This window comes from Micropterus salmoides, unplaced genomic scaffold (assembly GCF_014851395.1).
Source record: "Micropterus salmoides isolate LMB-PRFRI ecotype aquatic unplaced genomic scaffold, ASM1485139v1 Ms_hic_scaffold_7, whole genome shotgun sequence".
NCBI lineage: Eukaryota > Metazoa > Chordata > Actinopteri > Centrarchiformes > Centrarchidae > Micropterus > Micropterus salmoides.
The window spans coordinates 9742007-9757600 of NW_024044459.1; the positions used below are offsets into that span (position 1 = coordinate 9742007).

Sequence of the window (15594 nt, forward strand, 5' to 3'; positions counted from 1 at the left end):
TCACAGTACTAGTGGACATTCACCCAGAGAGGCACACAGGACAGTCACAACAGCTAAAGACCTTGTCCCTGTCTACACTCTACATATTTGATTTTATAAAACAAATTTTCATCTAACTTACTTCAGGATTACACACCTTATGCAACACAGGGGCTTGTGTTATTTATGTATGTATACTTGCTGTCTCTTATATGTTGGAAACTTTTTTTATTTATGCTACATCTTGGCCAGTTTAATCTCAATGAGACTCACCTGGTTAAATAAAAAAAAAAAAAGAAAAAGAGAAGAGTCAGAGTATAGTTGGTCTCACTTTAAGCACTGCTTTGTTTTGCACTTCTGTATGTTCTACATTCGCACCTGACAGCACCCGCAGTCTTCCACTGTGCAGCACAACAGGGTCACTTTAGCATTAAACGTAAAAATTGGAAACCTGTCTAAGCATGTAAAGAAATATTAAATTGAAGATTTGATTTTTAACTACCCACGTGTACGCGTCAAGTCTCATGTGAACATACCTAATTCATCCTTAATGACAAATGAGCAGTTTTTCCATGTAGTATGCCTCTGTGTGAGCCCTGATAACAATTCTTCCATAAAATAATTATCATTTGTGTTCATTTCAATTAAATCACATTAGCTGTGACTTTTGAAATAGTTTGTGACAGATCAACAAATAACCCTAGCCAAAGCTCATCCCCAATTACATCATAATGGGCATGGATGACAATTAGTGGATTAAGTCACTTGTGAAAACTCACAAATGCCACACCTACACAAGAAAGTGATTTAACGCACAGAAGACATGAGTCTCGACATAGCCGTTCTGTGGCTTGGTAGAAACAAGGCACATTTTTAATAACACATCAGTCTGAAAACGGGTCTCCTTATTTGTATATTATAAGAATGCTGCTGATATAATGAAATCTTGTCATCTTGTGTTTTTCCAGGAGGCTTTTCAGTGGTGTTTCTGGCTCGTACGCACAGCGGTGTCCGCTGTGCTCTCAAAAGGATGTATGTCAACAACGTCCCGGACCTTAACGTCTACAAGAGAGAGATCACGATCATGGTGAGAGTAACATCACAGTGTTTGGTTGAAGTAGTTAGAGACATTATCATCATCATTCATGCAGCACACCCCTGGACACACCACCGGTCACTGAACAGATCTCTGCCTCACTGCCACAAATAACTGTCTCCACCTGCCGGCATGTAAAGCCATCTGCTCCCAGCGCTGTTCCAAAGACTTCTATTCCTTTCATCATCACGCATAGACCAGTAAACCGAAATGTGCACATCCCACACAGAAATAATAGTAATCTCTTAAGGATTAGGACAGCTGCACCAACTCCAGCACCCAGAACAAACTCATTTAAAATGGCTCTCTTCAATGTGAGATCACTTTCAAGTAAGACTTTTATCTTAAATGATTTTATCTTGTCTGTAAATCTAGATTTTATGTTTTTAACTGAATCCTGGTTGCCTATAGCCAGCTATCTGACCTGTGTCCGCCTCAGTATGATTGTTTTAGTCAACCGAGGGTCAGTGGTCGTGGTGGTGGGCTAGTGAGCGTGTATAGGAAAAATTTTTAAATGTCATCAAGTACGCTGTGATGAATTTAACTCCTTTGAAGTTCTCACTCTTAAACTTGGAGGGCTGCAACCTATCATATTTGTTATAATTTATCGCCCCCCAAAACCGCCTGGAGGATTTTTATCAGAACTTCCTGAATTTTTATCTACTCTGGTTTTAAATTATGACAGAATTGTTGTTTGTGGCGATTTTAATATTCATGTTGATGACCCCAACAATGTTAATGCAACTAACTTTTTAAATATGGCCACTTCTTTTAACTTCAAACTACATGTCAGAGGGCAAACACATAACCGTGGTCATACACTGGACTTGGTTTTTACCCTGGGTGTCAGCATTTCCTCTGTGGAATTAGTGGACATGACCATATCTGACCACAGATGTATTGTTTTGAGCGGCGATTCGCCTGTTACTCATGCCGCCTCACCAAGCTCCGTGTGTTCTCGCTTCTTTAATGAACAAAGTGTTTCAAAGTTTTGCGCATTCTTTCAGAGCCAAAGCCAACACCTGTCTGATTCCAACACCAACAATCTGGTCGATCACTTCAATCATATCTGCTTGTCGTCACTAAGTATTACTGCTCCTCTAAAGGTTAGGCCTACGTCTAAAGCTAGTAAGCAACCCTGGATAAATGACCTAAAAAGGGAATGCAGGAAAGCAGAGCGCAGATGGAAAAAATCCAGTCTCCAAGTCCATTACCTCAGTCTGAAGGATTTATTAATTAACTACAATAACATGGTTAAGGATGCGAGAACAACACTATTTTTCTGAACTCATTACTACACATAAACACAATCCCAGGTTTCTGTTTAAGACTGTGGATCAGCTGGTAAACCCAACCCCTCCTTGTGCCTCAGCTGGAAGTAATGATGACTGTGAATTGTTTTTATCTTATTTTACCAATACGGTGGTGTCAATCAGAGCCTCTATTACCCCCACGGCCTCTTACTCAGAGGTCCCTCACCAGCAACAAGACAGTTTTAATCAGTTTTATCCCGTCGACTTGTCTGAGCTTTTAAAAACAGTATCACAAATGAGAGTGTCCTCCAGCCCACTTGATGTAATACCTACAAAAGTTTTACTGAAAGTAATAGATTCTGTTGGGCCACATTTGATCTCTGTTTTCAACAGCTCCCTATCTACTGGTTGTGTCCCTGATTATTTTAAAACGGCTTGCGTGAACCCACTTTTAAAAAAAACCTGGTTTAGATCCCTCCCTCCCACATAATTTTAGACTAATTTCAAAACTGCCTTTTATTGCAAAGATTCTAGAAAGAATTGTGTCCAAACAGCTGCTCACTGTACTGGAAAATAACAAAATATTTGAAAAGTTTCAGTCTGGTTTTAGGAAGTACCACAGCACTGAGACTGGCTTAAAGTCACCAATGACCTTTTAATGTCTGCTGATGAAGGCATGTGCTCAGTCCTTGTACTCCTGGACCTTAGCGCTGCTTTTGACACCATTGATCACAACATCATGTTAGACAGACTGAGGCACTGGGTGACAACTATGCAAACAACTATGTCTTTTCTCATTCTGTCCAGTTAAATATGGTGTGCCTCAGGGGTCGGTCTTAGGACCCATTTTGTTTTCCTTGTATCTGCTTCCCCTTGGACATATTATCCATAAACATGGCATTTCTTTTAATATTTATGCTGATGACACACAAATATACTTGCCCGTCAGATCCACAGACCCTGGAATGCTGAGTTCACTTAACAACTGCCTTTGTGAAGTTAAAAAATGGATGTCAAATAATTTCCTCCAGCTGAACTCCGACAAAACAGAAATCCTGGTCATCGGGTCTCAGCAGATGGCAGTATTTGATTCGCTAGTTCGCTAGTAAATCACATTAAGCCTGTGGCAAAGAACCTTGGTGTTTGGTTTGATAGTAATTTAAATTTCGAGCAGCACACCACAAAGCTTGTTCAATCATGTTTTTATCAACTTAGAAATATAGCTAAAATTCGATCTATGTTAACTTTTAAGGACACAGAGACCATTTTACACGCCTTCATCTCATCACGCCTGGATTATTGCAACAGCCTTTTCACCTGTTTAACCCAAAAATCTGTTGATCGACTCCAGACTGTCCAGAACTCAGCTGCCAGGCTTTTAACTAGAACAAAGAAATATGACCACATTACTCCTATTTTAGCTTCATTACACTGGCTTCCCAGTATGTTTTAGAATTGACTTTAAAATTCTATTGATCATTTTTAAAGCTCTTCATGGCCTCTCGCCTTGTTATATTTCTGACCTTTTAGTCCCATACACACCAGCACGTACCTTGAGATCCTCGGGGTCTGTTGTCTGTTCCAGAGTCTCGACTGAAAACTAAAGGGGACAGAGCGTTTGCTGTCAGGGCCCCGAGGCTCTGGAACAGCCTGCCCGAGGAAATCAGGTCGGCTGAGTCAGTGAACTCTGAGTCAGTCCCATCTTAAAACATACTTTTATAGAAGAGCCTTTCCCGATCTTATTTGACTGTATTTTATCCCTTTTATTTTATTGTATTTTACTAATTTTATATTTATCTGTATTTTAGTTTTTTCAATGTTTTCATGCTTTTATCTTGTATTGTTTTTTGTATTATTGTCTTTACACTTGTTAAAGCACTTTGTAACTTGTTTTTGAAAAGTGCTCTACAAATAAGGATTATTATTATTATTATTATTATTATTATTATTATTATTATTATCTCTTACCTCAGCTGAAGTCTTCCTGCTGGTCTTCATTGCAAGAGCTTTATTTTAAATGTTTATTGCACATTAGTTTTGATTTACGCAAACATTGATCATGCAACAGGAAATTAAGATAGCTGTAGGTTGTCGTAAAGTTAGATTAGAAACTTGTACTGAAAAGGAAATTTGAGTTGTGAATTGAACACAGCTTATCAGTTGAAAATGAAAGTATTGGCTAATCATTTTGCTGGTAACCACACCATTATATACCCGTGTTCTGTTGTAGTGTCAAGTGTAATTCTTGGTTTTAGCTGCATTTGCTTTCAATCCTTTCCTGGCTGCCTGGAATACAGATTTATCTCACTTTTTGGTTTGGAGGGCTTAAATTGCACTTCAGGTATTTAGTTTAAGCACATAAATCCTGTTTCAAATGGGGACACAAGCCCTCATAAAGACGCACATACTTGTAAAACAGGGTGCGCAAAAATGGCTCTACTCCATCTTCCATACCCATCCCATTTTCCAGCATTTCCAGTCTGGCAAGAGCAGAAGGCTTTTGGCTGTGGACTGTGACATTGTATTAATGCACCTGGTCCATTGACAAACACTTTTGATCTATCACACAGAGCTGGCACCCACATGTTAACCGCAGATAATTCAAGGTGTTTTATGTCATTCAAAGTTAAATATTCTCATTTATTCTGTAAGCTAACGGATATGTCTTGTCTATGACTTGGACCAACAGCGATGTTTCATGTTGAACGTTTCACCCCAGTGTGTCAGTGAACAGCTCACTCTCAACTGTACATTCATTGCCTCATCAGCTATGTGTAGTACACACACACACACACACACACACACACACACACACACACACACACACACACACACACACACACACACACACACACACACACACACACACACACACACACAGTGGACCTTAAACATTGACACAGTCCTGGCCTGTTGGGACGTTGCGGTGTGTCGGTTTCCACAACACACAGCAGTCTCTCTTCTCATGCTGGCATTTAGCAACCAAACCAACAAGCAAAAACACTGTGATGCTTTAATCCTCCGAACGAATTTAGTTAAGAAAGATTAGTGGCGTTAAGAGATCAGCATGGTGTAAGAACATGACAGAATACAAAAAGCATTCATGCTTGACTGCACAGATGAGACTGGACAGAATTCAGCTGGATGTTGAACTTTTTAGGATATGTTCTCTGAGGAAGCAACCACTGGAAGTTTTTATTTTCTTTGTTCTTTTGCAAATTTGGATGTGGTTTCATAGATTTACAGTACTCATACACGGTAAAACCAGGAGGTGTAAACAAATGTCATAGGGACTCACACGCTTGTTTATGAGGCATAATTTTTTTTATATTCTTCAAAGTTAGACGTTTTGGTGGTGTTTTTTTCTCTCCCCTAAATAAATCTGATTTGAATGTCTACAACGTTGGGCAATATTATTAGCTTATCTGTAACTTATCTAACATGATTAGTTTGTCTGCCTTCTTTAATGCATTTTTCATCCATCATTGTTTATTTGTGTCTTTTTAAAAAGACATGAGCAAACAGCAGAGCATTATTCCAGACTGCAGTTTCTTCATGCTTTATTTTAAATTGTACATTGAGTGACAAAGTAGCAGAAACACTACACAAGACCAGACATGAATACTCCTCAGCACTTACTGAAAGAGGACAAAGTGTGTGTACACAATACACATATGTCCTTTGTCATTGCCTCAATAGCTACCTTGTATTTTTGTACAGCTTCCATATTTAGTAGGAGATCTGCATTGCTTCCTGCTCAGTACTTCTTGAAAATGTCTCTCTGTCTGTCCTGATAAGTTCCATCTTTTCATCCTGTATGTAGAAGGAGCTGTCGGGCCATAAGAACATTGTCGGCTACCTGGATTCCACAATCAACGCAGTGTCAGACAGCGTCTGGGAGGTCCTGATCCTCATGGAATACTGTAAAGGTATTTCCTCTCTGTTTGTAAATACACACATGTTATAATATCTTCTGATTTTTATGTGGGTCAGGGATAAGTTAGTATTATTTTGGGACAAATAAACTAAATGAAGCAAAACTAAAGGACTGGTTTCAACTCATTGTCTGTTCTTGCAAATTTGAGTTTTATGTTTTTGGTCAGAGTCATATAATGATGGTGAATGATGTTTGGTCTTCATATCAAATCACCACTTTTGCAAATTACAGCAACGCCTGCCCAAAAAAACAGCAGAGTAATAAACACATTCTAGTACTCACCAACTATCTACATTTAGTTTATATAGTTAAAGTGGCTTGTGGAGAATAAGTAGTTAGTCTTTGTTGCTGTCATTTGTGTGGTCCCTCTATTGATCATGGCAGCTTCCTGGCTAATCTTGGCTTTCTGTAAGGCTATGGTTTTGTTTTCATTGGCCAAGTTTACATGTAAACATTACTCTGAGAGACTCTGAGTTACTTTGCTTCTACCGCTCTCCTGCAGCGGGTCAGGTGGTGAAGCAGATGAACCAGCGGTTGAATGTGGGCTTCACTGAGGCTGAGGTCCTCAACATCTTCTGTGACACCTGCGAGGCTGTGGCCCGCCTGCACCAATGCAAGACGCCCATCATCCACAGAGACCTCAAGGTGAAGAGAGCATTACTCCCTTTTTCTGTCCCAGGTGTGCCAGAGCACCCTAATCTACTGGTTAGATGCATCTAATAATTATTTTCATTGTCAATGTTTCTATGAAATATAAGCAAAATGCCAGCACAATTTCCCAGAGCCCAAGGAGACAGCCTTCTAATTGCTTGTTTTATTAGTCCAAATCTGAAAGATTTTCAATTTACAGAGATATTTAACAAAGAAAAGCACAAAATTGAAGCTGGAGCATTTTTGGAATTTCTGCTTGATGAAAAACTATTGATGCTATCTAATATTTTTCTGCAACTAATTAATTTACTCTTTAGGCACTAACTCAAACTGTTGACAAAAAATCTGGAATACATAAACCCAAACTGCTGTTTCTCTTCTGAAAAATGCAATACACTGGTAACAGGTTATATGTATTATTTCTGGTTGGGCTATCTAGTTTAAACTTTTTAAATGAAACCTCCCAACGAAAGATGTCTCAGTACTACCCACACACAAGTTGTGAAGCGTGGTGCTCAGCACAAAATCTACAGCAATGGTTTTCCAAAGACATAAACAAAATCAAGAGAATGAAAGTGGAGATTGCAGCTTGAACACTTGAGTATTAAATTTAATGTCAGATGATGTTTATAAACATAAGTGATGTAAATCTGCTTGGTCAGCAGAAGAAAGAATGCTGATTGCACTTTTCTGCTTGTTCTAACTCCTCTGCTTCCTCTTATGCTCCCCCGTTTCCTTTGCCAGCTTGTTCTCCTATTTCCTTCCTCCATTCGCTGCTCATCCACCTCCTTTTCCTCTTTCTCCACGTACCCCTGTTAGAGAACCAAGCTTACTCTTTGCACAGGGCCTGGTACTTCTTGAAATTCCTCACTAACTGTCAGCTAACTTGATTGTGGGTGGTAATTTCCCACCCCGGTTGAATTCTCCTCAGTGCCCCATCACTGGGCCGCTGTACTCTGTCCAGTTGGACAAGCCTCTAAACAGTGCGGTCCCTTCAGCTTCACAGGCCTGTCCTCTGTTCGCTGTCTGTGTCTATCTGTTCAGCCTACATGGCTTACATAACATCGCAGGGACACAAAAGACCACGGAGGCCCAGTCATGCATTGCCAGGGGAAGTGAGAGTGCAAAAAAAAAAAAGACCCTTAACCCTGAGCTGTCAACACTATTGAGACACTGTTGCTTTCATTAGCTCTGTTTTCCTTTGGACAGTTTGAAATCTTTTTTTCTCGATCCTCTTTTTGGTCTCTCCTCCTCTTCTGTGTTCAAGCTCCTACAAATGCCTTACTGGCTTTCTATTGTCAGATGTTCACTTTACATTTTACGTCTTATGCCCGTGTTGCACAGTCAGCCAGTCTCATCTTTGTTTTTCTTTTGATTGTCTTTGTTGCCTGTCTGTCTCCTTCTCTTCTACTTGTTTACCATCTTTCTTCCACCTGCTGTCATTTCTTTCTATCATTTACTCAATTATTCCTCATACCTATCTTTGCTGTTTTTACGTTGTTACTTAAGCTTGAAATCTCTCTGCTGTGGCCCTAAAGTAAAGTTATCTAAAATCTGAAACCTGAAACCAAAAAAAGAAATGCATCTGATAATATACAAATAGCCACAGAATAGCCACAGAACGGCTATGTCGTGACTCATGTCTTCTGTGCGTTAAATCACTTTCTTGTGTAGGTGTGGCATTTGTGAGTTTTCACAAGCGACTTAATCCACTAATTGTCATCCGTGCCCATTATGATGTAATTGGGGATGAGCTTTGGCTAGGGTTATTTGTTGATCTGTCACAAACTATTTCAAAAGTCACAGCTAATGTGATTTAATTGGAATGAATGTGTCTCAATCACTACCACAGTCTAGCTTTTGCTAAATTATACTAGATGCGGATTGTCCATCGGGAAGGAGCTTTTTTGTAATTGTCAGACCACTTCCACACATTTAAAAACTTATGGTAAAACCTATATCAAAACAAATAAATATCAGCAGTTGTCATGTTGTTTTAGATCCCTGCAGGCAAAGATAATTATAGCTTCTGCCACCTGCAGGTGATGAGCATTGTGACTGAAATTTTGTCTTTTGTTTTGATAGATGTTTTCTTGGTATGTGTTTTTACATACAAAAAAACAAAAAAAGTAATACAACTTTTTTGTTTTGGTGACACCCACTACCCTAAATGTAATTGTTTTATTTTTTGGACAAATTAAAGCTGGTTAGGTCTGTAAAGTAAGTGTTGCTGGAGTTTTGACCTCTTTAGATTTGTTTCCCTTCTCCATGCATCTTGGAAGTTGGTGAAGTTGTGCCAGAAACCCCTACTCTGCTTCTATAGGTCTGTAAAGTACCCAGGTGGACAGTCATGGAGGGCAGAGGACACGATGACTCTCTGAACAGGTTTAAAATGTACAATTTGAAACCTCAAACACACACACACAGTTATATAAAATGAAAAACTGCAGTTGTTACAGAAATGGCAGAAGCTATTACTTTCCTTTTCTATAAAGGGTGCAGACTAACATGTTTGCATCTGTGGGCGGTGCGGGTTGGATTACAACCGAATGTTCTGGGGTCTCAGCTCTGTTATTGGATGATCACTGACACTGTCAAATCAACCATTTACATTCAACTGCATCTGTCCGTGTATACTGTATATACTCTGTCGTGTGTGTGTTCTTGAGTTTTCATTATGCCTTTGCAATATTTTAGTCAAGTTTTTCCATTAAAATGTCTAAAACCTCTGTTTGTTTGTTTTTTCAGGTTGAAAACATCCTGCTAAACGACCAGGGAAATTATGTGCTATGTGACTTCGGCAGTGCCACTCACAAGATTTTGCTGCCACATAAAGATGGAGTGACCGCTGTGGAGGACGAGATTAAGAAGTATGTTTTTTTTTTTTTGTTGTTGTTTTTTTTTTTTTTTATAAGTGAAGGAAATGTTCAGCATGTCAGTCAATACAGTAATATTTACCTGTATTCTGTCTGCTGGAACAGTATTGTTTTATTTGTCCAAGTGGCATGTAAAGTTGACACTGTCATGTAAAACCATTGCCAAAAAAACAGCGTAGAAGGGGACTTTTGCACCACAGGAAGTTTGAGAGAAACCCAGGATTGGTTTTAAAAACTCAGGATCTTTCACCAGTTTCAGTTTTAGTTCCTATCCCCAAAAAGTCCCTGCTACTCAGATGGTACTTAATGATGGATTGTGGGGTGGAAATTTCTTGTAATGTTGTTGACATTTAACAGAGTTATGGAGCCAACTTCCCAGCTAGTCCAAAAAAAAAGAGAGAGACTGTTCTAATGTGAGTGCAAGCACTTTATAGAAATTAAATCTAATATTATTTAAAAATTATTTTAATGCAGTTTCTTTCCAAAGCAGACAAATAACCAGAATACACTCAGCGGATCTTTAGATAGCTTTTCTGGTGTTTTTGCCACCTCTGCATGGTCTCCTTTCCAACATCATGCAAACATCACACTGTCACACAATATAAAATTACTAAAAACAATGTAACTCTGCTGTCTCAAACCAAGCCGTTGCCTTGTAATTGTAATAATTTGCCCCACCTGCACAGCATTTCAGAAGCAGTGGGAATGCAAACAGGAAAACACAAATAGGACTTGTGGTTTCTAATTTAGTTCCTGGAACTGCTTGATCGATGATACCATCAACTGGTAGCTTTATTTGAGGGAAAGCTGCTACTTTTATCTTAACAGGGTAGTCTCCCAGGCCAACAGATCAACCTACTGTAATCAGGTCTGTTTATTTGTGTCAACAAAGCAAATGAGTGAGCTTGCAAGTCATACTGGGAGCAGATCAGAACAGACATACACGCAACTACAAACAATCACATCGTCGTTGATCTGTTGCAGATGATTGTGTATTGGGAGGTTGTAAACGTGTCTGTCCTTTGTGGTCACAACCCCTGCACTTTGGCTTTGTGGTGTCTTGTACAGTATGTGTGTACGTTTTCTAATTTTGTACTGTCAAATCACAGCAGTCCGTTCAGAGCAGGCCTGTTAACTTTCCCATATTTATTATTGCTTACCAGTACATGACCGTGTGTAAACTCTTTGTAATCTTACTGTCTTCATGACACTAGTCGTACAGAAACCATCATTCCTCTGAACTGTGGTGACTCTCTGCATTTTCATAACTCAGCTGGGTTTATTTTAAACACAACTAGCTGCTTTGATTATTGTAAGAATGACTGAAAAGAAAACAAACACTATCTGTTACATTGAACTAGGCAGGCAACCTTTGCTGGACTCTAGTGATTTATTATTAACACATGCGTGATCAAAGTGTGCTCGCAGTGGTGAAAGGGGGTGGCGATGGAAGCAGCGGATGAGACTCATACCCTTGGTGTGGGATACCCGGGTTCAATTCCCACTATGATACATCCACCATTGTGTCCCTGAGCAAAACACTTAACCCCTACTTGCTCCAGAGGCGTGTGACCTCTGACATGTATAGCAATTGTAAGTCGCTTTGGATAAAAGTGTCAGCTAAATGAATAAATGTAAATGAAAGAAATACTCAAGTTAAAGTAGCAATACCAAAATCTAAAAGTACTCTATTGCACAAAGTCCTGCTGTAGCAAAACTATGAAGTACCGTAAAACTTCAATTAATAGCAAAGTCCCAAATAGACTCCTTTACTGGCCTGGTGTGGGAACACATTTTGACAAATAAACGCCTGCCTCAATTTAACGCCTGGTCTATAGAAGTTCTTTGGATGTATAAAACCTCTTAAACCCTGTGGGGTCGCCTGCTTTAGCTGCTTCTAAGCTGCTTAGATCGTGAACACAAATATTAATGTTTAAGCGTATGATCAATGTGTCTGTATGGACATAGATCAAATGAATGATGTGTATTTGATATTATTGGATAATTTTTATACTAGTATTATTCTGTTTTGAAATTAATAAACTGTTTTGATAGTAGGTTCAGTTATGTGCAAAAGGAATTGTCCTGTCTCAAATATAGGCAAAGATCAATTCAGTGATTTTAGCAAATAAAAGCCCTGGCTATTATTCACAGTTTTACGGTAGTAACAAAATATACTTGAAGTATCAGCTCATTGTTAAGCTATCATGCCTAAACAAATGATAATGTTGCTGCATAATTGCCGTTTGTGAAAATAAACAAGTTTTTGCTGCTATATGAATTGGTGATATGTCATTGTTGTGTTCACAACCTGTTTTCTGCTTCCCCTAAGTTGCCAGAAAGAAATCTGTTATTGCAGGTTTAATGATCCATTAACATATAAGAAGCCTTTTAGCTGACTGAGGTGGAGTTTAACTTTTATATATTCATGTGTAGTTTAATCTATAGAAATGTATAATATTTTATAAATGTTTGCATGTAAAATAATATTACAAGCATCTATAGTTGGCAAAGAATACTATAGAGTAAAACAGAGTAATAGAGTAAAAAATAAAATGTGGAGAAGCTCAAGTATGAAGTAGCATTAAATGGTGCTGCTTAGTCACTGAAACATTGACCTGCTATTGACAGCTTCCTCTTGTTGTGTGTCACAGGTACACAACCCTTTCATATCGGGCGCCAGAGATGATTAACTTGTACGCAGGGAAAGCCATCACCACTAAGGCTGATATATGGGTATGGTCCTATTTCTTCTTTGGGGTGGGTGTGTGTGTGTGTGTGTGTGTGTGTGTGTGTTATGCACCCTGTAGGGCTGGTTTGTCCTCAGCGTTACTCTATCCCAACTGGTTCCTCTTCTCTCTCTCTATGCCTCTCTCCCTTTTTCTCCTCTCACAGTCTCTCTCTCTCTCCAGGCTCACCCTAGGCTGTTTGCCTCCACCAGCTCTCCACAGCGTTTTTCCCTCATAAAACATTAAGCGACATCATTTACAACAAAGCCAGGACTCCGCCTCATCCTATTCCTGCTGCCTGTCCTCTTCTATTTTCCCTCCATTTGAGACAATTAGGCCCAGTCGAGGACCTCTATATGCTTGTGTGAAATAGGCCCTGGCTGTTATAAAGGTGCGAGATGGAGTTGCTTGGACTTGTGCAGGAATGGTGTAAATTGATACCTGTTGTTGGGACACTTTGTGCATTTAAATGTGTACACTAGTGCCTATCAATACTGTCAGCCAAAGTTTTTATATTGTCTGCCTGTCAGCCACTGAAACCAGTCTTTTTATATTTGCTTTAATAAACCTGTCACTGTAGATAAATGTGAGAGTCTGCACTATATATGTGTGAACATTAGCAGACGAATAAACAGAAGCGTTAAATACGCTTCTGGTTGTAGAAAGACACCTACTTTGGGACGTACAACAAAAACACACTTCCTGTGGACTACCCCTTGCATTCTCACTTCCTGTTCTATGTTTAGCCACGTGTTTGAAATTCAGCTGTTTATACATTGTGCCTCACACAAATAACAAAAATGTCATATGCATTTATCCACATGTTTTGGGGTTGTTGGCAGATATTCTGTCTGACTCGGATTAGGAGTCTAGTATCATACTGGATTAGCCTGTTGAGTGGAAAACTGAAGAAAATCTGTCTTTAGATCGAGTGGTTAAAGGAAAACATGCCCTAAACGCTGTTGCTAATTCCAAAGTCTCTTTCATCTCCAACTGGATCATCAACGAAAAGATGCTGGAGCCAAATATAGCGCTTGCTGAATATATGATTTGGGAGCACAGCCCTTTTGCATGTGGATTTGTTTGGACAGAGATAATACCAGGGAAGAAGATTCTGTGCCTGTTTTTTTTAAAGGCGTCTCTTTATCCTCTGAAATAAGGAACGTTAGTTCTTTGCTAAGCAGGTCCAGGGTAGACTGTAGCTGACGTGTTAAGTAGGCTAGTTGTAGAAGTCTATTTTTCATGTGTGTTTCCGGTATCTGTGATGAGCACCACAGATAAAAAGTACAGATTGATTAGTTTTGTGTTACAACATACTGCTAGTCGTGTATGTCTCGACTTCCAAACGATATGCGTCTGTAGCACTGAGCATCAGAAACTGAGTCATGCATACAAAGTTGGCATCAAATGCTTGGGCAGATAACGGTCTTCTTATTTGTTCAGGACTCTGCTGCTCCTATCATCACCAGAACACTCCTGTCCTTCAGCAGCTTCATTGGCTCCCAGTTAAATACTGCACTGATTTTGCTCCTCTCCTTCAAGGCCATTCACAACCATGCTCATCTGTACCTCACTGACTATCTTCGTATCAACATACCCACCTGTACTCTTTTTCTATTCACCTCACTGCCGGTTTGACCACCATTTGGTTTAGAGCCTTCAGCCGCTCTGCCCCTTGCCTCTGGAACTCCCTTCCAACTGGACATCCGTAACACTGACTCTTTCCATTTTCAAATCTCTCCTAAAAACACATGCTTTTAAACTGGCATATCCAATGTGATCACTTTCATCTGGTCTTTTGTTTCTGATTATGTAGCCTTACTGATTTTTATGTACTGTAATTTAGTTTTTGTTCATTTTATTGATTTATTGCTGCGCTGTTCTGTCTTGTAAGGTGACCTTGAGTGTTTTGAAAGGCACCTATAAATAAAATGGATTATTATTATTATTATTATTATTATTCTTTGATCAGATATTTCCTTTTTTTTTTTTTTATAATAATTTAGCTACTTTTATGCTGTATTTTATTAAGGGCGAATTTCCTTTAGAGCTTCCTTGTATTGAGCCAAAATTAATCTGTGATGGATTTGAGGTTTTGCTTTTTTGTTAAAAATAAAAAACTAAGATTTATAGAAAGAGTTTTAAATTCTCAAAGAAAGGTACTGAAAGAAGTTTATGGTGCAATACAATAAACTCAGGTATCAGAATATTTATGCGATTCCTAGCCCTAAAAGTTTCAGGTTTTCAGGTATTTATCAGAGTTTCTGTTTTCTCCACAGGCACTTGGATGCTTGTTGTACAAGCTGTGTTTCTTCGCACTTCCATTTGGGGAGAGTCAAGTTGCCATATGTGATGGAACCTTTATCGTTCCGGATAACTCCAAATTCTCCTTCAAGTTGCACTGTTTAATCAGTAAGTTTATGACTTAACATGGATTAATGATGTGAGAAAGTGTGTTCTAATGATACAGAAGTAATTAATTACTACCAAAGAAACACTTTCTATCACTTTTTAGTGAGTCACTGTTTAAAAAAAGGATGAATAGAAGCTATACTAAACAGTATGGGTCTGTTCTACTCTAGAAGTACTGTACAAGTACTGTGTCTGCCATATTTTCAGTTTATAATGTTATGAAGGACATGTTTGAGGTGGAAAACTTTCTCCACGTGATGGAACTTAACAGAAGGCTTGACTGTGTCATAATATAGTCACTTGCTCACACACAGAATGCAGCACAGACTTTTGAAGATGTGAAGTTTTCCAGAAGGAGCTAGTTTTTGTGTTTTCCATTTTAAATATTTTTCATTATCATATCATTGTCATTAGCTAATTGTAATTTACACCCACAGTTAAACATTATGCTGTTACTTTGACAATGTTACCGCTCTGCTGCATTCACTCAGTGATCTGTGTTTTTATATATTTACACAAAACATGTTTAGCCTGTTTGTCTTAGTCTGTTAGTCATGGCAACCTTGTTTGCTTTCAAGTTATTTCACTTCCCTAAATGCATCCTTCAGTGGAGCTTGAGACCAGACAAATAAACTTACCTTACCTTAAATTATTTGATCAA

General features: G+C 38.9%; 1 protein-coding gene across 4 annotated transcripts in view; it reads left to right on the top strand.

Moving 5' to 3' along the window:
* bmp2k (BMP2 inducible kinase) overlaps nt 1-15594 on the top strand; it is a 49952-nt gene that overhangs the window by 19167 nt on the left and 15191 nt on the right. For 2 of the 4 annotated variants that reach the window (XM_038703593.1, XM_038703594.1), the window contains exons 2-7: nt 948-1066; nt 6152-6257; nt 6768-6910; nt 9665-9786; nt 12447-12528; nt 14801-14933. In XM_038703593.1, coding sequence (XP_038559521.1) covers nt 948-1066; nt 6152-6257; nt 6768-6910; nt 9665-9786; nt 12447-12528; nt 14801-14933 — 705 coding nt within the window. Of the gene's footprint in view, nt 1-947; nt 1067-6151; nt 6258-6767; nt 6911-6980; nt 9311-9664; nt 9787-12446; nt 12529-14800; nt 14934-15594 lie in introns of those variants that run through there. The other 2 variants (XM_038703596.1, XM_038703595.1) reach the window with 2 other exon arrangements.